The sequence below is a fragment of the Salmo salar genome, chromosome ssa16 (assembly GCF_905237065.1).
Source record: "Salmo salar chromosome ssa16, Ssal_v3.1, whole genome shotgun sequence".
Classification (NCBI taxonomy): Eukaryota; Metazoa; Chordata; class Actinopteri; order Salmoniformes; family Salmonidae; genus Salmo; species Salmo salar.
Window position 1 is genome coordinate 84,248,271 of NC_059457.1, and position 27,737 is coordinate 84,276,007.

The 27,737-nt window shown below is 44.8% G+C and overlaps 1 protein-coding gene across 11 annotated transcripts in view; it reads left to right on the forward strand.

The window, feature by feature from the left end:
• Positions 1–27,737, forward strand: part of dmd (dystrophin) — a 390,547-nt gene that overhangs the window by 306,422 nt on the left and 56,388 nt on the right. For 10 of the 11 annotated variants that reach the window (XM_045698261.1, XM_045698256.1, XM_045698253.1 and 7 more), the window contains 7 exons: positions 1,579–1,733; positions 4,067–4,256; positions 8,791–8,963; positions 9,958–10,114; positions 16,388–16,502; positions 18,317–18,585; positions 22,942–23,088. In XM_045698261.1, coding sequence (XP_045554217.1) covers positions 1,579–1,733; positions 4,067–4,256; positions 8,791–8,963; positions 9,958–10,114; positions 16,388–16,502; positions 18,317–18,585; positions 22,942–23,088 — 1,206 coding nt within the window. Of the gene's footprint in view, positions 1–1,578; positions 1,734–4,066; positions 4,257–5,265; positions 5,283–8,790; positions 8,964–9,957; positions 10,115–16,387; positions 16,503–18,316; positions 18,586–22,941; positions 23,089–27,737 lie in introns of those variants that run through there. The other variant, XM_045698264.1, reaches the window with a different exon arrangement.

The window sequence follows — 27,737 nt, forward strand, 5'->3', positions numbered from 1 at the left end:
TTCCTCTGGGCCACTAGAGGGTTGTTATTGTGTATTAGGGTGATGTTCTGTATCAGAGCCGTATATTTAGAGGATCTCTGTCTCTGCTTCCTCTGGGCCACTAGAGGGTTGTTATTGTGTATTAGGGTGATGTTCTGTATCAGAGCCGTATATTTAGAGGATCTCTGTCTCTGCTTCCTCTGGGCCACTAGAGGGTTGTTATTGTGTATTAGGGTGATGTTCTGTATCAGAGCCGTATATTTAGAGGATCTCTGTCTCTGCTTCCTCTGGGCCACTAGAGGGTTGTTATTGTGTATTAGGGTGATGTTCTGTATCAGAGCCGTATATTTAGAGGATCTCTGTCTCTGCTTCCTCTGGGCCACTAGAGGGTTGTTATTGTGTATTAGGGTGATGTTCTGTATCAGAGCCGTATATTTAGAGGATCTCTGTCTCTGCTTCCTCTGGGCCACTAGAGGGTTGTTATTGTGTATTAGGGTGATGTTCTGTATCAGAGCCGTATATTTAGAGGATCTCTGTCTCTGCTTCCTCTGGGCCACTAGAGGGTTGTTATTGTGTATTAGGGTGATGTTCTGTATCAGAGCCGTATATTTAGAGGATCTCTGTCTCTGCTTCCTCTGGGCCACTAGAGGGTTGTTATTGTGTATTAGGGTGATGTTCTGTATCAGAGCCGTATATTTAGAGGATCTCTGTCTCTGCTTCCTCTGGGCCACTAGAGGGTTGTTATTGTGTATTAGGGTGATGTTCTGTATCAGAGCCGTATATTTAGAGGATCTCTGTCTCTGCTTCCTCTGGGCCACTAGAGGGTTGTTATTGTGTATTAGGGTGATGTTCTGTATCAGAGCCGTATATTTAGAGGATCTCTGTCTCTGCTTCCTCTGGGCCACTAGAGGGTTGTTATTGTGTATTAGGGTGATGTTCTGTATCAGAGCTGTATATTTAGAGGATCTCTGTCTCTGCTTCCTCTGGGCCACTAGAGGGTTGTTATTGTGTATTAGGGTGATGTTCTGTATCAGAGCCGTATATTTAGAGGATCTCTGTCTCTGCTTCCTCTGGGCCACTAGAGGGTTGTTATTGTGTATTAGGGTGATGTTCTGTATCAGAGCTGTATATTTAGAGGATCTCTGTCTCTGCTTCCTCTGGGCCACTAGAGGGTTGTTATTGTGTATTAGGGTGATGTTCTGTATCAGAGCCGTATATTTAGAGGATCTCTGTCTCTGCTTCCTCTGGGCCACTAGAGGGTTGTTATTGTGTATTAGGGTGATGTTCTGTATCAGAGCTGTATATTTAGAGGATCTCTGTCTCTGCTTCCTCTGGGCCACTAGAGGGTTGTTATTGTGTATTAGGGTGATGTTCTGTATCAGAGCTGTATATTTAGAGGATCTCTGTCTCTGCTTCCTCTGGGCCACTAGAGGGTTGTTATTGTGTATTAGGGTGATGTTCTGTATCAGAGCTGTATATTTAGAGGATCTCTGTCTCTGCTTCCTCTGGGCCACTAGAGGGTTGTTATTGTGTGATGGGTGATGTTCTGTATCGTTATTTTATGTCTTTATCTATAACTGTTTTCTGTGGCCTCAACAGCTGTTTGTGAAGGAGCTGCACCAGTGGCAGGGTCAGGTGGACGTGACCAATGACCTGGCAGGGAAGCTGTTAACCCTTTACACCACCGACCACACACACAAGGTCACACAGATGACCGACGCCATGAGCATTACCTGGGAGCACATCAACAAACGGTGAGTCAGTCTGTTATTCTGTCAGTCAGTTAGTCAACCAGTCAGTCAATTATTTAGTCAGTTAGTCAGTCAGTTATTCAGTTAGTCAGCCAGTTAGTCAGTCAGTTATTTAGTTAGTCAGACAGTCAGTCAACCTGTCAGTTGGTCAGTTAGTTGGTCAGTCTGTCAGCCAGTCAGTTAGTCAACCAGCCAGTTAGTCAGTCTGCTAATCTGTCAGTTAGTCAGTTAGACAGTCAGTAATTTAGTCAGTCAGTCTGGTATTCTGTCAGTCAATTAGTCAACCAGTCAGTCAGTTAGTCAGTTAGTCAACCAGTCAGTCAGTCAGTCTGGTATTCTGTCAGTCAGTTAATCAACCAGTCAGTTAGTCTGTCAGTCAGTCAGTCTGGTATTCTGTCAGTCAGTTAATCCGTCTGTCAGTCAGTTAGTCAACCAGTCAGTCAGTCAATCAGTCAGTTAGTGAGTCAGTCAGTCAGTTGGTCAACCAGTCAGTCAGTCAGTTATTCAGTCAGGCATTCAGTCAGTCAGTCAATTAGTCAACCAGTCAGTCAGTTAGTCAGTTAATCAACCAGTCAGTTAGTCTGTCAGTCAGTCAGTCTGGTATTCTGTCAGTCAGTTAATCCGTCTGTCAGTCAGTTAGTAAGTCAGTCAGTCAGTTAGTCAACCAACCAGTCAGTCAGTTAGTAAGTCAGTCAGTCAGTTAGTCAACCAGTCAGTCATTCGGTTAATCAGTCAACCAGTCAGTTAATCAGTCAGTCAGTCAGTCAGTTAATCAGTCAACCAGTCAGTTAGTCAGTCAGTCAGTCAGTTAGTCAGTCAGTTAGTCAGTCAACCAGTCAGTCAATCAGTTAGTCAGTCAGTCAGTTAGGTAGTCAGTCATTCAGTTAATCAGTCAGTCAGTCAGTCAGTTAATCTGTCAACCAGTCAGTCAGTCAGTCAGTCAGTTATTCCATCAACCAGTCAGTCAGTTAGTCAACCAGTCAGTTAGTCTGTCAGCCAGTCAGTCTGGTATTCTGTCAGTCAGTTAATCCGTCTGTCAGTCAGTTAGTCAACCAGTCGGTCAGTCAACCAGTCAGTCAGTCAGTTGGTCAACCAGTCAGTCAGTCAGTTATTCAGTCAGGCATTCAGTCAGTCAGTCAATTAGTCAACCAGTCAGTCAGTTAGTCAGTTAGTCAACCAGTCAGTCAGTTAGTCTGTCAGTCAGTCAGTCTGGTATTCTGTCAGTCAGTTAATCTGTCTGTCAGTCAGTTAGTAAGTCAGTCAGTCAGTTAGTCAACCAACCAGTCAGTCAGTTAGTAAGTCAGTCAGTCAGTCAGTTAGTCAACCAGTCAGTCAGTCATTCGGTTAATCAGTCAACCAGTCAGTTAGTCAGTCAGTCAGTTAATCAGTCAGTCAGTCAGTCAGTTAGTCAACCAACCAGTCAGTCAGTCAGTTAGTAAGTCAGTTAGTCAGTCAGTTAGTCAACCAGTCAGTCAGTCATTCGGTTAATCAGTCAACCAATCAGTTAGTCAGTCAGTCAGTTAATCAGTCAGTCAGTCAGTCAGTCAGTTAGTCAACCAACCAGTCAGTCAGTTAGTAAGTCAGTTAGTCAACCAGTCAGTCAGTCAGTCAGTCAGTTAGTCAACCAGTCAGTCATTCATTCGGTTAATCAGTCAACCAGTCAGTTAATCAGTCAACCAGTCAGTTAATCAGTCAGTCAGTCAGTTAATCAGTCAACCAGTCAGTTAGTCAGTCAGTTAATCAGTCAACCAGTCAGTCAATCAGTCAGTCAGTCAATCAGTTAGTCAGTCAGTCAGTTAGGTAGTCAGTCATTCAGTTAATCAGTCAGTCAGTCAGTCAGTCAGTTAATCTGTCAACCAGTCAGTCAGTTAATCTGTCAACCAGTCAGTCAGTTAATCAGTCAGTCAGTCAGTCAGTCAGTCAGTTAATCAGTCAGTTAGTCAACCAGTCAGTTAGTCAACCAGTCAGTCAGTCAGTCATTCAGTTAATCAGTCAGTCATTCAGTTAATCAGTCAGTCAGTCAGTTAGACAGTCAGTCAGTCAGTCAGTTAGTTAATCAGTCAGTCAGTCAGTCAGTCTGCATCAGTCCCACATGCTCCTGAAAGCACTTCATCATGCTGTCTCTCAGTACACCTGAACACACACACAATGCACAGTACATCTGAATGCACGCACACACATTGACCTTCACTGTTAGTTCTACTAAATTTCCCCTGACTGGCCACATCATAACCCTGATGTATGACCCCAGTTTGCCCTCTGAACTTGTGACCTGTGTGTGTGTGTAGCGGTGCTAACAACAGTTTCTGTATATGTGTTCATATTTCTGGATGTAGTGTCGGGGACCGTGAGGCGGCTCTGTCAGCTGCTCTGAGGCTGCTGCAGCAGTTCTACCTGGATCTGAAGGAGTTCCTTAACTGGCTGACGGAGGCAGAGACCACCTGTAACGTCCTGCTGGACGCGTCACACAAGGAGAGGCTGCTGGAAGACCCTGAGGCTGTACGACACCTGCTGGGGCAGTTCCAGGTACTCACACTCAGTTCATACTGTAGAGTCAGTCACCTGCTGGGGCAGTTCCAGGTACTCACACTCAGTTCATACTGTAGAGTCAGTCACCTGCTGGGGCAGTTCCAGGTACTCACACTCAGTTCATACTGTAGAGTCAGTCACCTGCTGGGGCAGTTCCAGGTACTCACACTCAGTTCATACTGTAGAGTCAGTCACCTGCTGGGGCAGTTCCAGGTACTCACACTCAGTTCATACTGTAGAGTCAGTCACCTGCTGGGGCAGTTCCAGGTACTCACACTCAGTTCATACTGTAGAGTCAGTCACCTGCTGGGCCAGTTCCAGGTACTCACACTCAGTTCATACTGTAGAGTCAGACACCTGCTGGGGCAGTTCCAGGTACTCACACTCAGTTCATACTGTAGAGTCAGTCACCTGCTGGGGCAGTTCCAGGTACTCACACTCAGTTCATACTGTAGAGTCAGTCACCTGCTGGGGCAGTTCCAGGTACTCACACTCAGTTCATACTGTAGAGTCAGTCACCTGCTGGGGCAGTTCCAGGTACTCACACTCAGTTCATACTGTAGAGTCAGACACCTGCTGGGACAGTTCCAGGTACTCACACTCAGTTCATACTGTAGAGTCAGTCACCTGCTGGGGCAGTTCCAGGTACTCACACTCAGTTCATACTGTAGAGTCAGTCACCTGCTGGGCCAGTTCCAGGTACTCACACTCAATTCATACTGTAGAGTCAGACACCTGCTGGGGCAGTTCCAGGTACTCACACTCAGTTCATACTGTAGAGTCAGTCACCTGCTGGGGCAGTTCCAGGTACTCACACTCAGTTCATACTGTAGAGTCAGACACCTGCTGGGGCAGTTCCAGGTACTCACACTCAGTTCATACTGTAGAGTCAGTCACCTGTTGGGGCAGTTCCAGGTACTCACACTCAGTTCATACTGTAGAGTCAGTCACCTGCTGGGCCAGTTCCAGGTACTCACACTCAGTTCATACTGTAGAGTCAGACACCTGCTGGGGCAGTTCCAGGTACTCACACACACAAACTGTTGATACTGTAGAGTCAATTCAGAGTCAGTTCATAGAGTCAACTCATAGAATCAACTCATTTTACATTTTACATTTACATCATTTAGCAGACACTCTTATCCACAGCGACTTACAGTAGTGAATGCATACATTTCATTCATTTCATGCATTTAAAAAAAAATGTTTTTGTGTACTGGCCCCCCGTGGGAATCAAACCCACAACCCTGGCGTTGCACACACCATGCTCTACCAACTGAGCCACAGGGACCATAGTGTCAGTTCAGAATCAGTTCATAGACTTAGTTAAGAGTCATTTCATAGACTCAATTCAACAGAGTCAAATTGTTGAGTCATCTTTCAGTTCAGTCAGCTCAGCTTGAGTGGCATTAGTGTGAAGTGTCTCAGGGTGGCGAGGTGTCAGTACAGTACAGTATGTGCAGGGTTTGTGATGTGTTCTAGAAAGCAGCCAGCAGTCTGACCCAGTCTCTTGTCCTCAGTACCTTCCCCTGCCTGCCATGTGTGCCCCTCAATACCCCGGCTGGTATGACAGGAATGTTGGGCCTGGCTGGGGGGACGAGACAAGGTCCAGACTCCAAGGAGCGGACAAAGACAGGATCCCCCCTCCAACTCACACTGTATTGTGGGTTGTGAAGAGAAGGGCCTGTTCTGAGTTTGGAAAGGGAACATTTCTGACCCTCTGTGCAGCAGTAGTCGCCCACTTTCTCCACTCTCTTTCTCCACTCTCTCCCCCAGTGAACAACAGTCACTGTGTGTCGGACATCAACCAGCCTTCTGTACCTCATTCTATTGGGTCTCTCCCTCTTCCTCACACACATGCATACGAGCAGACACTCTCTCACACACACACACTCTCTCACACACACACACACACACACACACACACACACACACACACACACACACACACACACACACACACACACACACACACACACACACACACACACTCACATAGGCATAGGGCTCATTGTAGCTCACAGACAAACACAGAAAGCATCTACGCTTGATTGGGTTTGGCGACAGAAGACATGTTTTCTTAGTTGTGGGAAGCGTTGCCTTAAGTGGATAATATGCTGCGCAGGAAAACCTACCATGTACAGGTTAGAGATTACAATTTACTGGTCACTGGGAAGGCTTTCTGTCCAGTACTGAACGGGTCTATGTATTCTTCTGACTTGTACTGTTCGTCTGTCTCAGAGTTGGAGAAAGACAGTTACTTCAGACGTAGTACTCACTTGAATGAACCACGGTCAGAAATGGTCAATTTAATACAGTAGGCTTTGTTGTTGCTGTACACTGAGTGGACAAAACATTAAGAACACCTGCTCTTTCCATGACATAGACTGACCAGGTGAAAGCTATGATCCCTTATTGGTGTCACTTGTTAAATCCACTTCAATCAGTGTAGATGAAGGGGAGGAGACAGGTTAAAGAAGGATTTTAAGCCATGAGACAATTGAGACATGGATTGTGTATGTGTACCATTCAGAGGGTGAATGAGCAAGACAAAAGATTTAAGTGACTTTGAATGGGGTATGATAGTAGGTGCCAGCCACACCGGTTAGAGTGTGTCAAGAACTGCAACGCTGCTGGGTTTTTCACGCTCAACAGTTTCCCACGTGTATCAAGAATGGTCCACCACCCGAAGGACATCCAGCCAACTTGACACAACTGTGGGAAGTATAGGAGTCAACATGGGCCAGCATCCCTGTGGAACGCTTTCACCTTGTAGAGTCCCCGCCCCTGTTCTTTTAAAAAAAAATTTACCTCTTTTTTTCTCCCCGATTTCGTTGAATCCAATTGGTCGTTACAGTCTTCATCGCTGCAACTCCCGTACGGACTCGGGAGAGGCGAAGGTTGAGAGCCGTGCGTCCTCTGAAACACAACCAAGCCGCACTGCTTCTTGACACAATGCCACTTAACCTGGAAGCCAGCCACACCAATGTGTCAGAGGAAACACCGTACACCTGGTGACCTTGTCAGCATGCACTACGCCCGGCACACCACAGGAGTCGCTAGTGCGCGATGTGACAAGGACATCCCTTCCAGCCAAGCCCTCCCCTAACCCGGACGACGCTGGGCCAATTGTGCGCCGCCCCATGGGTCTCCCGGTCGCGGCTGTCTGCGACACAGCCTGGACTCGAACCAGGATCTTTAGTGGCACAGCTAGCACTGCCTTAGACCACTGCGTCACTCGGGAGGCCTGAATCGAGGCTGTTCTTAGTGTTTTGTACACTCAGTGTATATTTACACTCAATTACATGTGGTATGTGCATTAAGTCAATGAGGCACATGGGGTTGCTAAGGAGATTCTATGAATGGTTGTTATGTAGTCTTCTATTCTGTGACGTCATTCTGCCCTCTCTGAGATCAAACCTCACAGCCACATGACTCTTAGACCTGTATTATCTGATGATGACAGTCAGGGGAAAGGAATGGACTAATTAGGATCATTAGAGAACATTAGATTGAGAGTACACTCTTACAAAAAAGGTTCCAAAAGGGTTCTTCAGGTGTCCCCATAGGAGAACCCTTTTTGGTTCCAGGTAGAACCATTTTGGTTCCATGTAGAACCCTTTCCACGGAGGGTTCTACCTGGAACCAAAAGGGTTCTTCAAAGGGTACTCCTATGGGGACAGCCGAAGAACCCTTTTAGGTTCTAGATTGCAACTTTTTTTCTAAGAGTGTATGGTGAGGTGGGAAGCTTTGGTTGGACATTCACCATCATAATATGTATGTACCCAGCTAGTGGAGAATGTACTCAGGTAATACCTGGAAAACCTGTCTCTTTTACCTGCAGGACATTGATGACAATAATGACATAGACTAATGGATTCATTAGGATCATTCTAGAATATTAGGCTGAGAGAGTGGCTGCTCTGTTTGGACATATCTGTCATTGTTATAATATATAGATATTAATCTAATGATTCCTTCTATAGGAGGACATAAATCATTATTATAATATATAGATATTAATCTAATGATTCCTTCTATAGGAGGCAATAAATCATTATTATAATATATAGATATTAATCTAATGATTCCTTCTATAGGAGGACATAAATCATTATTATAATATATATATATTAATTTAAATGGTTCCTTCTATAGGAGGACATAAATCATTATTATAATATATAGATATTAATCTAATGATTCCTTCTATAGGAGGACATAAATCATTATTATAATATATAGATATTAATTTAAATGGTTCCTTCTATAGGAGGACATAAATCATTATTATAATATATAGATATTAATTTAAATGGTTCCTAGGCTTTAATAGGAGTAATAAAACATTAACTATTGGTCAAAAAGCATTGAAATCATTCAGCGAGAGGCATATACCACAGAACATTCTAATTATTTAGATACCAACTAATGATTGGATGTGTGTGTGTGTGTGTGTGTGTGTGTGTGTGCGTGTGCGTGTGCGTGTGCGTGCGCGTGCGTGTGCGTGTGCGTGCGTGTGTGAGTGTAGGACCTTCAGGGGGAGATAGATGGCCACACAGAACTGTACCACTCTCTAGATGACAATGGTCAGCGTATCGTGACCTCTCTGACCGGCTCAGACGATGCCGTACTCCTACAGAGCCGACTGGACAACATGGGCCAGCGCTGGGACGAGCTCCGCAGCAAAACCATGAGTATGAGGTAGACACCATGCCTGCCTCCATCTGTTCATTCATAGTGACAAAAGGGTGCAGGTTTTCGCTCCATCCCTGTTGTTACACACCTGATTCAGATAATCAAGGTCCGGGATGAGCACCTAATTACTACAATCAGGTGTGTTAGACTGAGTAGGGTTGGAGCAAACGCCTGCAGGACCTTTCTTCACCAGGAGGGAGGATTGAGCTGCCCTGGTCAACAGTCCAGTTTAGATAGTAATATCTATGATCCAGTCTAGTTTAGGTAGGAATATCTTTGATCCAGTCTAGTTTAGATAGGAATATTTATGATCCAGTCCAGTTTAGATAAGAATATTTATGATCCAGTCCAGTTTAGATAAGAATATCTATGATCCAGTCTAGTTTAGATAGGAATATCTTTGATCCAGTCTAGTTTAGATAGGAATATCTTTGATCCAGTCCAGTTTAGATAGGAATATCTTTGATCCAGTCCAGTTTAGATAGGAATATCTATGATCCAGTCCAGTTTAGATAGGAATATCTACGATCCAGTCCAGTTTAGATAGGAATATCTACGATCCAGTCCAGTTTAGATAGGAATATCTGTGATCCAGTCCAGTTTAGATAGGAATATCTGTGATCCAGTCCAGTTTACATAGGAATATCTTTGATCCAGTCCAGTTTAGATAGGAATATCTACGATCCAGTCCAGTTTAGATAGGAATATCTACGATCCAGTCCAGTTTAGATAGGAATATCTACGATCCAGTCCAGTTTAGATAGGAATATCTACGATCCAGTCCAGTTTAGATAGGAATATTTACGATCCAGTCCAGTTTAGATAGGAATATCTACGATCCAGTCCAGTTTAGATAGGAATATCTACGATCCAGTCCAGTTTAGATAGGAATATCTACGATCCAGTCCAGTTTAGATAGGAATATCTACGATCCAGTCCAGTTTAGATAGGAATATCTACAATCCAGTCATATATCTATGCTTCTATGTCTATGTTGTAGATCTCACCTGGAAGGGGAAATGGCTCCATGGAAGCGGATACACATGACCCTTCAGGAGCTGATTGCCTGGCTGCAGATGAAGACTGACCTGCTGGAGCAGGAACCACCAGTAGGGGGCGACGTCCCTGCTGTGCAACAACAGCTGGACACACACAGGGTGAGAGCGGAAGACTGGCTGGATGGGTGGTTAGCTGGTTAGCTGGTTAAGCACTGATGAAAATCACTGCAACATCATTAAGAACTGATGACAATCACTGCAACATCATTAGGAACTGATGACAGTACTCTGTAACATCATTAGGAACTGATGACAGTATTCTGTAACATCATTAAGAACTGATGACAGTACTCTGTAACATCATTAAGAACTGATGACAGTACTCTGTAACATCATTAAGAAATGATGACAGTACTCTGCAACATCATTAAGAACTGATGACAATCACTGCAACATCATGAAGAACTGATTACAATCACTGCAACATCATTAAGAACTGATGACAGTATTCTGTAACATCATTAAGAACTGATGACAGTACTCTAACATCATTAAGAACTGATGACAGTATTCTGTAACATCATTAAGAACTGATGACAGTACCCTGTAACATCATTAAGCACTGATGACAGTACTCTAACATCATTAAGAACTGATGACAGTATTCTGTAACATCATTAAGAACTGATGACAGTACCCTGTAACATCATTAAGAACTGATGACAGTATTCTGTAACATCATGAAGAACTGATGACAGTACTCTGTAACATCATTAAGCACTGATGACAGTATTCTGTAACATCATTAAGCACTGATGACAGTACCCTGCAACATCATGAAGAACTGATGACAGTACCCTGTAACATCATTAAGAACTGATGACAGTATTCTGTAACATCATGAAGACCTGATGACAGTACTCTGTAACATCATTAAGCACTGATGACAGTATTCTGTAACATCATTAAGCACTGATGACAGTACCCTGCAACATCATGAAGAACTGATGACAGTATTCTGTAACATCATTAAGCACTGATGACAGTACTCTGTAACATCATTAAGCACTGATGACAGTACTCTGTAACATCATTAAGAACTGATGACAGTATTCTGTAACATCATTAAGCACTGATGACAGTATTCTGTAACATCATTAAGAACTGATGACAGTACCCTGTAACATCATTAAGAACTGATGACAGTACTCTAACATCATTAAGAACTGATGACAGTACCCTGTAACATCATTAAGAACTGATGACAGTACCCTGTAACATCATTAAGAACTGATGACAGTACTCTAACATCATTAAGAACTGATGACAGTACTCTGTAACATCATGAAGAACTGATGACAGTACTCTGTAACATCATGAAGAACTGATGACAGTACTCTGTAACATCATTAAGAACTGATGACAATCACTGCAACATCATTAAGAACTGATGACAATCACTGCAACATCATTAGGAACTGATGACAGTACTCTGTAACATCATTAGGAACTTATGACAGTATTCTGTAACATCATTAAGAACTGATGACAGTACTCTGTAACATCATTAAGAACTGATGACAGTATTCTGTAACATCATTAAGAACTGATGACAGTACCCTGCAACATCATTAAGAACTGATGACAGTACTCTGCAACATCATTAAGCACTGATGACAGTATTCTGTAACATCATGAAGAGCTGATGACAGTACTCTGTAACATCATTAAGCACTGATGACAGTATTCTGTAACATCATGAAGAACTGATGACAGTATTCTGTAACATCATTAAGAACTGATGACAGTATTCTGTAACATCATTAAGATCTGATGACAGTACCCTGTAACATCATTAAGAACTGATGACAGTATTCTGTAACATCATTAAGATCTGATGACAGTACTCTGCAACATCATTAAGAACTAATGACAGTACTCTGTAACATCATTAAGAACTGATGACAGTACTCTGTAACATCATTAAGAACTGATGACAATCACTGCAACATCATGAAGAACTGATTACAATCACTGTAACATCATTAAGAACTGATGACAGTATTCTGTAACATCATTAAGAACTGATGACAGTACTCTAACATCATTAAGAACTGATGACAGTATTCTGTAACATCATTAAGAACTGATGACAGTACCCTGTAACATCATTAAGCACTGATGACAGTACTCTAACATCATTAAGAACTGATGACAGTATTCTGTAACATCATTAAGAACTGATGACAGTACTCTAACATCATTAAGACCTGATGACAGTATTCTGTAACATCATGAAGAACTGATGACAGTATTCTGTAACATCATTAAGAACTGATGACAGTACTCTAACATCATTAAGAACTGATGACAGTACCCTGTAACATCATTAAGAACTGATGACAGTACCCTGTAACATCATTAAGAACTGATGACAGTACTCTAACATCATTAAGAACTGATGACAGTACCCTGTAACATCATTAAGAACTGATGACAGTACCCTGTAACATCATTAAGAACTGATGACAGTACTCTAACATCATTAAGAACTGATGACAGTACCCTGTAACATCATTAAGAACTGATGACAGTACCCTGTAACATCATTAAGAACTGATGACAGTACTCTAACATCATTAAGAACTGATGACAGTACCCTGTAACATCATTAAGAACTGATGACAGTACCCTGTAACATCATTAAGAACTGATGACAGTACTCTAACATCATTAAGAACTGATGACAGTACTCTGTAACATCATGAAGAACTGATGACAGTACTCTGTAACATCATGAAGAACTGATGACAGTACTCTGTAACATCATTAAGAACTGATGACAATCACTGCAACATCATTAAGAACTGATGACAATCACTGCAACATCATTAGGAACTGATGACAGTACTCTGTAACATCATTAGGAACTTATGACAGTATTCTGTAACATCATTAAGAACTGATGACAGTACTCTGTAACATCATTAAGAACTGATGACAGTATTCTGTAACATCATTAAGAACTGATGACAGTACCCTGCAACATCATTAAGAACTGATGACAGTACTCTGCAACATCATTAAGCACTGATGACAGTATTCTGTAACATCATGAAGAGCTGATGACAGTACTCTGTAACATCATTAAGCACTGATGACAGTATTCTGTAACATCATGAAGAACTGATGACAGTATTCTGTAACATCATTAAGAACTGATGACAGTATTCTGTAACATCATTAAGATCTGATGACAGTACCCTGTAACATCATTAAGAACTGATGACAGTATTCTGTAACATCATTAAGATCTGATGACAGTACTCTGCAACATCATTAAGAACTAATGACAGTACTCTGTAACATCATTAAGAACTGATGACAGTACTCTGTAACATCATTAAGAACTGATGACAATCACTGCAACATCATGAAGAACTGATTACAATCACTGTAACATCATTAAGAACTGATGACAGTATTCTGTAACATCATTAAGAACTGATGACAGTACTCTAACATCATTAAGAACTGATGACAGTATTCTGTAACATCATTAAGAACTGATGACAGTACCCTGTAACATCATTAAGCACTGATGACAGTACTCTAACATCATTAAGAACTGATGACAGTACTCTGTAACATCATTAAGAACTGATGACAGTACTCTAACATCATTAAGACCTGATGACAGTATTCTGTAACATCATGAAGAACTGATGACAGTATTCTGTAACATCATTAAGAACTGATGACAGTACCCTGTAACATCATTAAGAACTGATGACAGTACTCTAACATCATTAAGAACTGATGACAGTACCCTGTAACATCATTAAGAACTGATGACAGTATTCTGCAACATCATTAAGATCTGATGACAGTACCCTGCAACATCATTAAGATCTGATGACAGTACTCTAACATCATTAAGAACTGATGACAGTACCCTGTAACATCATTAAGAACTGATGACAGTACTCTAACATCATTAAGAACTGATGACAATCACTGCAACATCATTAAGAACTGATGACAATCACTGCAACATCATTAGGAACTGATGACAGTACTCTGTAACATCATTAGGAACTGATGACAGTATTCTGTAACATCATTAAGAACTGATGACAATCACTGCAACATCATGAAGAACTGATTACAATCACTGCAACATCATTAAGAACTGATGACAGTATTCTGTAACATCATTAAGAACTGATGACAGTACTCTAACATCATTAAGAACTGATGACAGTATTCTGTAACATCATTAAGAACTGATGACAGTACCCTGTAACACCATTAAGAACTGATGACAGTATTCTGTAACATCATGAAGAACTGATGACAGTACTCTGTAACATCATTAAGCACTGATGACAGTATTCTGTAACATCATTAAGCACTGATGACAGTACCCTGCAACATCATGAAGAACTGATGACAGTATTCTGTAACATCATTAAGCACTGATGACAGTACTCTGTAACATCATTAAGCACTGATGACAGTACTCTGTAACATCATTAAGCACTGATGACAGTATTCTGTAACATCATTAAGCACTGATGACAGTATTCTGTAACATCATTAAGAACTGATGACAGTACCCTGTAACATCATTAAGAACTGATGACAGTACTCTAACATCATTAAGAACTGATGACAGTACCCTGTAACATCATTAAGAACTGATGACAGTACTCTGTAACATCATTAAGAACTGATGACAGTATTCTGCAACATCATTAAGATCTGATGACAGTACTCTAACATCATTAAGAACTGATGACAGTACCCTGTAACATCATTAAGAACTGATGACAGTACTCTAACATCATTAAGAACTGATGACAGTACTCTGTAACATCATGAAGAACTGATGACAGTACTCTGTAACATCATGAAGAACTGATGACAGTACTCTGTAACATCATTAAGAACTGATGACAATCACTGCAATATCATTAAGAACTGATGACAATCACTGCAACATCATTAGGAACTGATGACAGTACTCTGTAACATCATTAGGAACTTATGACAGTATTCTGTAACATCATTAAGAACTGATGACAGTACTCTGTAACATCATTAAGAACTGATGACAGTATTCTGTAACATCATTAAGAACTGATGACAGTACCCTGCAACATCATTAAGAACTGATGACAGTACTCTGCAACATCATTAAGCACTGATGACAGTATTCTGTAACATCATGAAGAGCTGATGACAGTACTCTGTAACATCATTAAGCACTGATGGCAGTATTCTGTAACATCATGAAGAACTGATGACAGTATTCTGTAACATCATTAAGATCTGATGACAGTACCCTGTAACGTCATTAAGAACTGATGACAGTATTCTGTAACATCATTAAGAACTGATGACAGTATTCTGTAACATCATTAAGATCTGATGACAGTACTCTGCAACATCATTAAGAACTGATGACAGTATTCTGTAACATCATTAAGAACTGATGACAGTACTCTAACATCATTAAGAACTGATGACAGTATTCTGTAACATCATTAAGAACTGATGACAGTACCCTGTAACATCATTAAGCACTGATGACAGTACTCTAACATCATTAAGAACTGATGACAGTATTCTGTAACATCATTAAGAACTGATGACAGTATTCTGTAACATCATTAAGAACTGATGACAGTACTCTGCAACATCATTAAGAACTGATGACAGTATTCTGTAACATCATTAAGAACTGATGACAGTATTCTGTAACATCATTAAGAACTGATGACAGTATTCTGTAACATCATTAAGAACTGATGACAGTACTCTAACATCATTTAGAACTGATGACAGTATTCTGTAACATCATGAAGAACTGATGACAGTACTCTGTAACATCATTAAGCACTGATGACAGTACTCTGTAACATCATTAAGCACTGATGACAGTACCCTGCAACATCATGAAGAACTGATGACAGTATTCTGTAACATCATTAAGCACTGATGACAGTACTCTGTAACATCATTAAGCATTGATGACAGTACTCTGTAACATCATTAAGCACTGATGACAGTATTCTGTAACATCATTAAGCACTGATGACAGTATTCTGTAACATCATTAAGAACTGATGAAAGTACCCTGTAACATCATTAAGACACACACACACACACACACACACACACACACACACACACACACACACACACACACATACTGTAACATGGACACAGACACATACTGCATGTTATTGTTATTCGGCATTTCCTGTCTATTTATTCCTCGTCACTATTTGTATTTTGTATCTTTATCTTTAACTCTGCATTGTTGGAAAAGGACCCGTAAGTAAGACTCTTCGCTGTTAGTCTACTGTTCTTTACGAAACATGTGACAGATAACATTTGATTTGATTTTGTGTGTGTGTGTTACAGAGCTTCAGGAGAGATCTGAGGGCCAAGGGCCCAGTGGTTAACGGGGCTCTGGACCAGGCTCAGATCTTCCTGTCTGAGCTGCCTGCTGAGAGGGAGCCACAGCCTGTCCAGAGAGGTGAGTGGGACACACTGTTAGCCCGCTGAACTAAAGCCTAGGTAGTAATTCATGGACTTAACTCGAGTCTAAAGCAAGGTTACTCATCACACAGTGATAAACACAAACAGATACACTCATCATGCTAACGGACACCAACACTCATTTTTACCTGCTTATAATACACCTGCGTATGCACATTAATGGTCATGTAACTGACAAGATACAGTGCCGATGAAAACGTATTTGCACCCTTTCTAATTTTCTCTACTTTCGCATATTGTTGATATTGAATGTTATCAGATCTTCAACCAAAACCTGATATTAGATAAAAGGAACCTGCGTTTACAAATAACACAACACACCCAATGCCCCTGTGTGAAAAAGTAATTGTCCTTTTACACTCAATAACTGGTTGTGTCACCTTTATCTGCAATGACTGGAAGCACATTCTTCCTGTAGTTGTTGATCAGTCTCTTACATCGCTATGGGGATGCTTTTCTGCCTCATGACCTGGACAACTTGCCTTAATAGAAGGAACTGTGAATTCTGCTCTGTATCAGAGAATTCTACAGGAGAATGTCAGGCCATCCGTCTGTGAGCTGAAGCTGAAGCACAGCTGGGTCATGCAGAAAGACAATGATCCAAAACACAATCAAGTCTACATGAAAATGACTTAAAAACAACAAATTTGAAGTTTTGGAATGGCCTAGTCAAAGTACAGACCTAATCCCAATTGAGATGTTGTGGCAGGACTTGAAATGAGCTGTTCATGCTTGAAAACCCACACATGTAGCTGAGTTACAGCAGTTCTGCATGCAAGAGTGGGCCAAGATTCCTCCACAGCGATGTGTGAGACTGATCAACAACTACAGGAAGAATGTGCTTCCAGTCATTGCAGATAAAGGTGACACAACCAGTTATTGAGTGTAAAAGGACAATTACTTTTTCACACAGGGGGCATTAAGTGTTGCATAAAATTGTTTATGAAAGAAATTAATGAATTGTTGTGTTATATGTAAACTCAGGTTCCCTTTATCTAATATCAGGTTTTGGTTGAAGATCTGATAACATTCAATATCAACAATGTGCAAAAATAGAGGAAATCAGAGATGGGGCAAATACATTTTCACAGCACTGCATCTCAGTTGACTGACATGTTTCCTGAGTGTGCAGAACTGTACTGTCCATCATCTGATTATGACTAAGTTCATAACATCAGCTGACTTGACAGCCAGTTCAGGCTCTGTAATTGGCTCACGGGGTTCTGTTTATAAAACAGAGGAACAGTAAGCCAATGGGCTTTATTCCACTACTATTTTGGTGGTCGAAGATCTGCATTTTCCAATAAAAGGTGTAGAAATGAGAAGACACCATGCCCTGCAGTTTCAGTTGTGTTCCTTACTAAACAGCCTGCTCCCGTTTGTTCCCTAACATGCTGAGTGTGACCTCTTTACCATAGCAACTGCCTGACAACCCGTAGTGAGGGAAACTCTTGAACTCTTGCTGCTTATTCAATTCAATGGGCTCCAATGTGTTTTCCTCAGGTGTGGGATTATTTTTAGCTAAACCATGAGCCCTATGGTCTAAGTCATGTTTGAGCCTATATGTGAAGAGGTTGGAAAGGATTTAGGGCTGATCAAGAAAATAAAGCAACCAAATAACTTTCAAAGAGTAATAATCCAGAGTTTGAATTTTAATCTTATAAGTAGTTTATAATCTTAGTATAAATTAGGATTGTTGTGTCAATCCAATAACTCCTTAATTTCTATTAAATCTGATCATTCCCTGAGGGGACACAAAATGAATCAAACAATTTCTTTCTGTCCTGTCAGACATCAGTCCAGAGGAGCGTGCCCAGAACGTGGGGCGTGTCCTGCGAAAGGAGGCGGAGGATGTGGCGTCCGGGTGGGAGGGGCTTAACGAGGAGGCTGCTGATTGGCAGAGGAGGCTGGAGCTGGCTTTGGATAGGCTGTTGGAGCTTCAGAAGGCCCAGGACCAGCTGGAGCTGAGGCTGAGCCAAGCTGAGATGGTGAAGGAGGCCTGGGAGCCTGTAGGAGACCTGCTCATAGACTCACTACCTGAACACATCGACAGGGTCAAGGTGAGAGACACACACACACACATGCACCCTAAATGAACAGATAGAGAGAGTCAAGGTGAGATTGGATACAGATGATTTTATTCTTTATTTTTCATTTGGGTCCCATTAGCTGATTCCTTAAAGGGATACTTTGGGATTTTGGCAATGAGGCCCTTTATCAAATTCACTAGGAAGTTAGAGGTAGTTTCGCGATCCAATGCTAATTAGAATTAGCACAATGACTGGAAGTCTATGGGTATCTGCTAGCATGCAAGCAGATACCCATAGACTTCCAGTCATTGCGCTAACGCTAGTTACAATTGCGCTAGTGCTACTTAGAAACTTACTTCAAACTGCACGCAGAGACGCAACTGACTCTGGCAAAGTACTGTAGATAAAGGGCCTCATTGCCAAAATCCCCAAGTATCTCTTTAAAGACCACTAGTCTTCCTGAGGTCAAATGCACATCTCTCTCTAGCTGATGTCTTAGTGACCACTAGTCTTCCTGAGGTCAAATATACACATCTCTCTCTAGCTGATGTCTTAGTGACCACTAGTCTTCCTGAGGTCAAATGTACACATCTCTCTAGCTGATGTCTTAGTGACCTCTAGTCTTCCTGAGGTCAAATGTACACATCTCTCTCTAGCTGATGTCTTAGTGACCACTAGTCTTCTTGAGGTCAAATGTGCACATCTCTCTAGGTGATGTCTTAGTGACCACTAGTCTTCCTGAGGTCAAATGTGCACATCTCTCTCTAGCTGATGTCTTAGTGACCACTAGTCTTCCTGAGGTCAAATGTACACATCTCTCTCTAGCTGATGTCTTAGTGACCACTAGTCTTCCTGAGGTCAAATGTACACATCTCTCTAGCTGATGTCTTAGTGACCACTAGTCTTCCTGAGGTCAAATGTACACATCTCTCTCTAGCTGATGTCTTAGTGACCACTAGTCTTCCTGAGGTCAAATGTACACATCTCTCTCTAGCTGATGTCTTAGTGACCACTAGTCTTCCTGAGGTCAAATGTACACATCTCTCTAGCTGATGTCTTAGTGACCACTAGTCTTCCTGAGGTCAAATGTACACATCTCTCTCTAGCTGATGTCTTAGTGACCACTAGTCTTCCTGAGGTCAAATGTACACATCTCTCTAGCTGATGTCTTAGTGACCACTAGTCTTCCTGAGGTCAAATGTACACATCTCTCTCTAGCTGATGTCTTAGTGACCACTAGTCTTCCTGAGGTCAAATGTACACATCTCTCTCTAGCTGATGTCTTAGTGACCACTAGTCTTCCTGAGGTCAAATGTACACATCTCTCTAGCTGATGTCTTAGTGACCACTAGTCTTCCTGAGGTCAAATGTACACATCTCTCTAGCTGATGTCTTAGTGACCACTAGTCTTCCTGAGGTCAAATGTACACATTCTCTCTAGCTGATGTCTTAGTGACCACTAGTCTTACTGAGGTCAAATGTACACATCTCTCTAGCTGATGTCTTAGTGACCACTAGTCTTCCTGAGGTCAAATGTACACATCTCTCTAGCTGATGTCTTAGTGACCACTAGTCTTCCTGAGGTCAAATGTACACATCTCTCTAGCTGATGTCTTAGTGACCACTAGTCTTCCTGAGGTCAAATGTACACGTCTCTCTCTAGCTGATGTCTTAGTGACCACTAGTCTTCCTGAGGTCAAATGTACACATCTCTCTAGCTGATGTCTTAGTGACCACTAGTCTTCCTGAGGTCAAATGTACACATCTCTCTCTAGCTGATGTCTTAGTGACCACTAGTCTTCCTGAGGTCAAATGTACACATCTCTCTCTAGCTGATGTCTTAGTGACCACTAGTCTTCCTGAGGTCAAATGTACACATCTCTCTCTAGCTGATGTCTTAGTGACCACTAGTCTTCCTGAGGTCAAATGTACACATCTCTCTAGCTGATGTCTTAGTGACCACTAGTCTTCCTGAGGTCAAATGTACACATCTCTCTAGCTGATGTCTTAGTGACCACTAGTCTTCCTGAGGTCAAATGTACACATCTCTCTCTAGCTGATGTCTTAGTGACCACTAGTCTTCCTGAGGTCAAATGTACACATCTCTCTCTAGCTGATGTCTTAGTGACCACTAGTCTTCCTGAGGTCAAATGTACACATCTCTCTCTAGCTGATGTCTTAGTGACCACTAGTCTTCCTGAGGTCAAATGTACACATCTCTCTAGCTGATGTCTTAGTGACCACTAGTCTTCCTGAGGTCAAATGTACACATCTCTCTAGCTGATGTCTTAGTGACCACTAGTCTTCCTGAGGTCAAATGTACACATCTCTCTCTAGCTGATGTCTTAGTGACCACTAGTCTTCCTGAGGTCAAATGTACACATCTCTCTAGCTGATGTCTTAGTGACCACTAGTCTTCCTGAGGTCAAATGTACACATCTCTCTAGGTGATGTCTTAGTGACCACTAGTCTTCCTGAGGTCAAATGTACACCTCTCTCTAGCTGATGTCTTAGTGACCACTAGTCTTCCTGAGGTCAAATGTACACATCTCTCTAGCTGATGTCTTAGTGACCACTAGTCTTCCTGAGGTCAAATGTACACATCTCTCTAGCTGATGTCTTAGTGACCACTAGTCTTCCTGAGGTCAAATGTACACATCTCTCTAGCTGATGTCTTAGTGACCACTAGTCTTCCTGAGGTCAAATGTACACATCTCTCTAGCTGATGTCTTAGTGACCACTAGTCTTCCTGAGGTCAAATGTACACATCTCTCTAGCTGATGTCTTAGTGACCACTAGTCTTCCTGAGGTCAAATGTACACATCTCTCTAGCTGATGTCTTAGTGACCACTAGTCTTCGTGAGGTCAAATGTACACATCTCTCTAGCTGATGTCTTAGTGACCACTAGTCTTCCTGAGGTCAAATGTACACATCTCTCTAGCTGATGTCTTAGTGACAACTAGTCTTCCTGAGGTCAAATGTACACATCTCTCTAGCTGATGTCTTAGTGACCACTAGTCTTCCTGAGGTCAAATGTACACATCTCTCTAGCTGATGTCTTAGTGACCACTAGTCTTCCTGAGGTCAAATGTGCACATCTCTCTCTAGCTGATGTCTTAGTGACCACTAGTCTTCCTGAGGTCAAATGTGCACATCTCTCTCTAGCTGATGTCTTAGTGACCACTAGTCTTCCTGAGGTCAAATGTACACATCTCTCTAGCTGATGTCTTAGTGACCACTAGTCTTCCTGAGGTCAAATGTACACATCTCTCTAGCTGATGTCTTAGTGACCACTAGTCTTCCTGAGGTCAAATGTGCACATCTCTCTCTAGCTGATGTCTTAGTGACCACTAGTCTTCCTGAGGTCAAATGTACACATCTCTCTAGCTGATGTCTTAGTGACCACTAGTCTTCCTGAGGTCAAATGTACACATCTCTCTAGCTGATGTCTTAGTGACCACTAGTCTTCCTGAGGTCAAATGTGCACATCTCTCTCTAGCTGATGTCTTAGTGACCACTAGTCTTCCTGAGGTCAAATGTGCACATCTCTCTCTAGCTGATGTCTTAGTGACCACTAGTCTTCCTGAGGTCAAATGTACACATCTCTCTCTAGCTGATGTCTTAGTGACCACTAGTCTTCCTGAGGTCAAATGTACACGTCTCTCTAGCTGATGTCTTAGTGACCACTAGTCTTCCTGAGGTCAAATGTACACGTCTCTCTAGCTGATGTCTTAGTGACCACTAGTCTTCCTGGAGGTCAAATGTACACGTCTCTCTAGCTGATGTCTTAGTGACCACTAGTCTTCCTGAGGTCAAATGTACACGTCTCTCTAGCTTATGTCTTAGTGACCACTAGTCTTCCTGAGGTCAAATGTACACATCTCTCTAGCTGATGTCTTAGTGACCACTAGTCTTCCTGAGGTCAAATGTACACATCTCTCTAGCTGATGAAAGTGTATAAGGGGTGCAGTGTGTGTTCTCTAGGGAGTGTATGAAGGTACAGTAATTGGTCCGCCACTCCATCTTCTGTGTGTGTGTGTGTGTGTGTGTGTGTGTGTGTGTGTGTGTGTGTGTGTGTGTGTGTGTGTGTGTGTGTGTGTGTGTGTGTGTGTGTGTGTGTGTGTGTGTGTGTGTGTTGTGTGTGTGTGTGTGTGTGTGTGGCACAGCCAGAAGAGGACTGGCCACCCCTCATAGCCTGGTTCCTCTCTAGGTTTCTTCCTAGGTTCTGGCCTTTCTAGGGAGTTTTTCCTAGCCACTGTGCTTCTACACCTGCATTGCTTGCTGTTTGGGGTTTTAGGCTGGGTTTCTGTACAGCACTTTGAGATATCAGCTGATGTAAGAAGGGATATATAAATACATGTGATTTGATTTGTTCTTCGCTGCAGGCGTTCCAGGCAGAGATAGCTCCTATCAAAGATGATGTGAGTCACGTCAACAACCTGGCCTCTACTTTCGGTCCTCCAGACCTCGTCCTCTCACGACCCAACCTGGACAGACTGGATGACCTCAACACACGCTGGAGGATGCTACAGGTAAACACACACAGTTCTCTATGAAACACACTGACTGAAACATGACCTCCAGGAGCATCCGTCCCATCGTCAGGTTGTTCTGAGTCTAACACAGAGACAGTGAGGTCAGGTTGTCCTGAGTCTAACACAGAGACAGTGAGGTCAGGTTGTCCTGAGTCTAACACAGAGACAGTGAGGTCAGGTTGTTCTGAGTCTAACACAGAGACAGTGAGGTCAGGTTGTCCTGAGTCTAACACAGAGACAGTGAGGTCAGGTTGTCCTGAGTCTAACACAGAGACAGTGAGGTCAGGTTGTCCTGAGTCTAACACAGAGACAGTGAGGTCAGGTTGTCCTGAGTCTAACACAGAGACAGTGAGGTCAGGTTGTCCTGAGTCTAACACAGAGACAGTGAGGTCAGGTTGTTCTGAGTCTAACACAGAGACAGTGAGGTCAGGTTGTCCTGAGTCTAACACAGAGACAGTGAGGTCAGGTTGTCCTGAGTCTAACACAGAGACAGTGAGGTCAGGTTGTCCTGAGTCTAACACAGAGACAGTGAGGTCAGGTTGTTCTGGAGTCTAACACAGAGACAGTGAGGTCAGGTTGTCCTGAGTCTAACACAGAGACAGTGAGGTCAGGTTGTCCTGAGTCTAACACAGAGACAGTGAGGTCAGGTTGTCCTGAGTCTAACACAGAGACAGTGAGGTCAGGTTGTCCTGAGTCTAACACAGAGACAGTGAGGTCAGGTTGTCCTGAGTCTAACACAGAGACAGTGAGGTCAGGTTGTCCTGAGTCTAACACAGAGACAGTGAGGTCAGGTTGTCCTGAGTCTAACACAGAGACAGTGAGGTCAGGTTGTTCTGAGTCTAACACAGAGACAGTGAGGTCAGGTTGTCCTGAGTCTAACACAGAGACAGTGAGGTCAGGTTGTCCTGAGTTGAGCACAGAGACAGTGAGGTCAGGTTGTCCTGAGTCTAACACAGAGACAGTGAGGTCAGGTTGTCCTGAGTCTAACACAGAGACAGTGAGGTCAGGTTGTCCTGAGTTGAGCACAGAGACAGTGAGGTCAGGTTGTCCTGAGTCTAACACAGAGACAGTGAGGTCAGGTTGTCCTGAGTCTAACACAGAGACAGTGAGGTCAGGTTGTCCTGAGTCTAACACAGAGACAGTGAGGTCAGGTTGTCCTGAGTCTAACACAGAGACAGTGAGGTCAGGTTGTCCTGAGTCTAACACAGAGACAGTGAGGTCAGGTTGTCCTGAGTTGAGCACAGAGACAGTGAGGTCAGGTTGTCCTGAGTCTAACACAGAGACAGTGAGACCCCTCTATCCCTCCCTCCCTCCCTGAGACCCCTCTATCCCTCCCTCCATGAGACCCCTCTATCCCTCCCTCCCTCCTTGAGACCCCTCTATCCCTCCCTCCCTCCCTGAGACCCCTCTATCCCTCCCTCCATGAGACCCCTCTATCCCTCCCTCCCTCCCTGAGACCCCTCTATCCCTCCCTCCCTCCCTGAGACCCCTCTATCCCTCCCTCCCTCCTTGAGACCCCTCTATCCCTCCCTCCCTCCCTGAGACCCCTCTATCCCTCCCTCCCTCCTTGAGACCCCTCTATCCCTCCCTCCCTCCCTGAGACCCCTCTATCCCTCCCTCCCTCCTTGAGACCCCTCTATCCCTCCCTCCCTCCCTGAGACCCCTCTATCCCTCCCTCCCTCCTTGAGACCCCTCTATCCCTCCCTCCCTCCTTGAGACCCCTCTATCCCTCCCTCCCTCCCTGAGACCCCTCTATCCCTCCCTCCCTGAGACCCCTCTATCCCTCCCTCCCTGAGACCCCTCTATCCCTCCCTCCCTCCATGAGACCCCTCTATCTCTCCCTCCCTGAGACCCCTCTATCCCTCCCTCCCTCCCTGAGACCCCTCTATCCCTCCCTCCCTGAGACCCCTCTATCCCTCCCTCCCTCCCTGAGACCCCTCTATCCCTCCCTCCCTGAGACCCCTCTATCCCTCCCTCCCTGAGACCCCTCTATCCCTCCCTCCCTCCATGAGACCCCTCTATCTCTCCCTCCCTGAGACCCCTCTTCCCTCCCTCCCTGATACCCCTCTATCCCTCCCTCCATGAGACCCCTCTATCCCTCCCTCCCTGAGACCCCTCTATCCCTCCCTCCATGAGACCCCTCTATCCCTCCCTCCATGAGACCCCCTATCCCTCCCTCCCTCCTTGAGACCCCTCTATCCCTCCCTCCCTCCCTGAGACCCCTCTATCCCTCCCTCCCTCCCTGAGACCCCTCTATCCCTCCCTCCCTCCCTGAGACCCCTCTATCCCTCCCTCCCTCCTTGAGACCCCTCTATCCCTCCCTCCCTCCCTGAGACCCCTCTATCCGTCCCTCCCTCCTTGAGACCCCTCTATCCCTCCCTCCCTCCCTGAGACCCCTCTATCCCTCCCTCCCTCCCTGAGACCCCTCTATCCCTCCCTCCCTCCCTGAGACCCCTCTATCCCTCCCTCCCTCCTTGAGACCCCCTCTATCCCTCCCTCCCTCCCTGAGACCCCTCTATCCCTCCCTCCCTGAGACCCCTCTATCCCTCCCTCCCTCCCTGAGACCCCTCTATCCCTCCCTCCCTCCTTGAGACCCCTCTATCCCTCCCTCTCTCCCTGAGACCCCTCTATCCCTCCCTCCCTCCCTGAGACCCCTCTATCCCTCCCTCCCTCCTTGAGACCCCTCTATCCCTCCCTCCCTGAGACCCCTCTATCCCTCCCTCCCTGATACCCCTCTATCCCTCCCTCCATGAGACCCCTCTATCCCTCCCTCCCCGAGACCCCTCTATCCCTCCCTCCCTGAGACCCCTCTATCCCTCCCTCCCTCCCTGAGACCCCTCTATCCCTCCCTGAGACCCCTCTATCCCTCCCTCCCTGAGACCCCTCTATCCCTCCCTCCCTCCCTGAGACCCCTCTATCCCTCCCTCCCTCCTTGAGACCCCTCTATCCCTCCCTCTCTCCCTGAGACCCCTCTATCCCTCCCTCCCCGAGACCCCTCTATCCCTCCCTCCTTGAGACCCCTCTATCTCCCTCCCTCCTTGAGACCCCTCTATCCCTCCCTCCCTCCATGAGACCCCTCTATCCCTCCCTCCCTCCCCGAGACCCCTCTATCCCTCCCTCCCTCCCTGAGACCCCTCTATCCCTCCCTCCCTCCCCCGAGACCCCTCTATCCCTCCCTCCCTCCCTGAGACCCCTCTATCCCTCCCTCCCTCCCTGAGACCCCTCTATCCCTCCCTCCCTCCATGAGACCCCTCTATCCCTCCCTCCCTCCCCGAGACCCCTCTATCCCTCCCTCCTTCCCTGAGACCCCTCTCTCCCTCCCTCCCTGAGACCCCTCTATCCCTCCCTCCCTCCCTGAGACCCCCTCTATCCCTCCCTCCCTGAGACCCCTCTCTCCCTCCCTCCCTCCCTGAGACCCCTCTATCTCTCCCTCCCTGAGACCCCTCTCTCCCTCCCTGAGACCCCTCTATCCCTCCCTCCCTCCATGAGACCCCTCTCTCCCTCCCTCCATGAGACCCCTCTATCCCTCCCTCCCTCCCTGAGACCCCTCTATCCCTCCCTCCCTCCCTCCCTCCATGAGACCCCTCTATCCCTCCCTCCCTCCCCGAGACCCCTCTATCCCTCCCTCCCTCCCTGAGACCCCTCTATCCCTCCCTCCCTGAGACCCCTCTATCCCTCCCTCCCTCCCTGAGACCCCTCTATCTCTCCCTCCCTGAGACCCCTCTCTCCCTCCTTGAGACCCCTCTATCCCTCCCTCCCTGAGACCCCTCTATCCCTCCCTCCCTCCATGAGACCCCTCTATCCCTCCCTCCCTGAGACCCCTCTCTCCCTCCCTCCCTGAGACCCCTCTATCCCTCCCTCCCTCCCTGAGACCCCTCTATCCCTCCCTCCCTCCCTCCCTGAGACCCCTCTATCCCTCCCTCCCTGAGACCACTCTATCTCTCCCTCCCTGAGACCCCTCTATCTCTCCCTCCCTCCATGAAACCCCTCTATCCAAGCCTCCCTCCCTCAGTGAGACACCTCTATCTCTCCCTCCCTCCATGAAACCCCTCTATCCCAGCCTCCCTCCCTCACTGAGACCCCTCTCTCTCTTCATGTCTCTCCCTCCCTGCCTCCATCCCTCCTTCTCTCCCTCCTTCCCTCCTTCTCTCTCTCCCTCTTTCCCTCCCTCTCTCCCTCCTCTCATTCTCTCCCTCCCTGCCTCTCTCTCTCCCTCTCTGCCTCTCTCTCTCCCTCCTTCTCTTCCTCTCTCCCTCCTTCTCTTCCTCTCTCCCTCTCTCTCTCTCTCTCTCTCCTTCTCTCCCTCCCTGCCTCTCTCTTTCCCCCTCTCCCTCCCTGTATGAGATGGAAGCATGGGAGAGAGGGATGCAGAGTGGAAGAGGGAGAGAATGAAGGAGAGATAAAGAGGAGTGTGAAGGAGATGGACACCTGGAGAGGACCGTATGGCAGCTCACACACACACACACACACACACACACACACACACACACACACACGCCAGCTGTTCCTGCTGACACCCATCATGTCTACAGAAGGAAGTTGAGGTGACTGGGACCTCACTGACACCATAGCAACAAGGCCATTAGTTTGTCCCACTCCATTGCCGAGGACAACAGACCTGTTTACCTAACTGCCCCCCTCTTTAT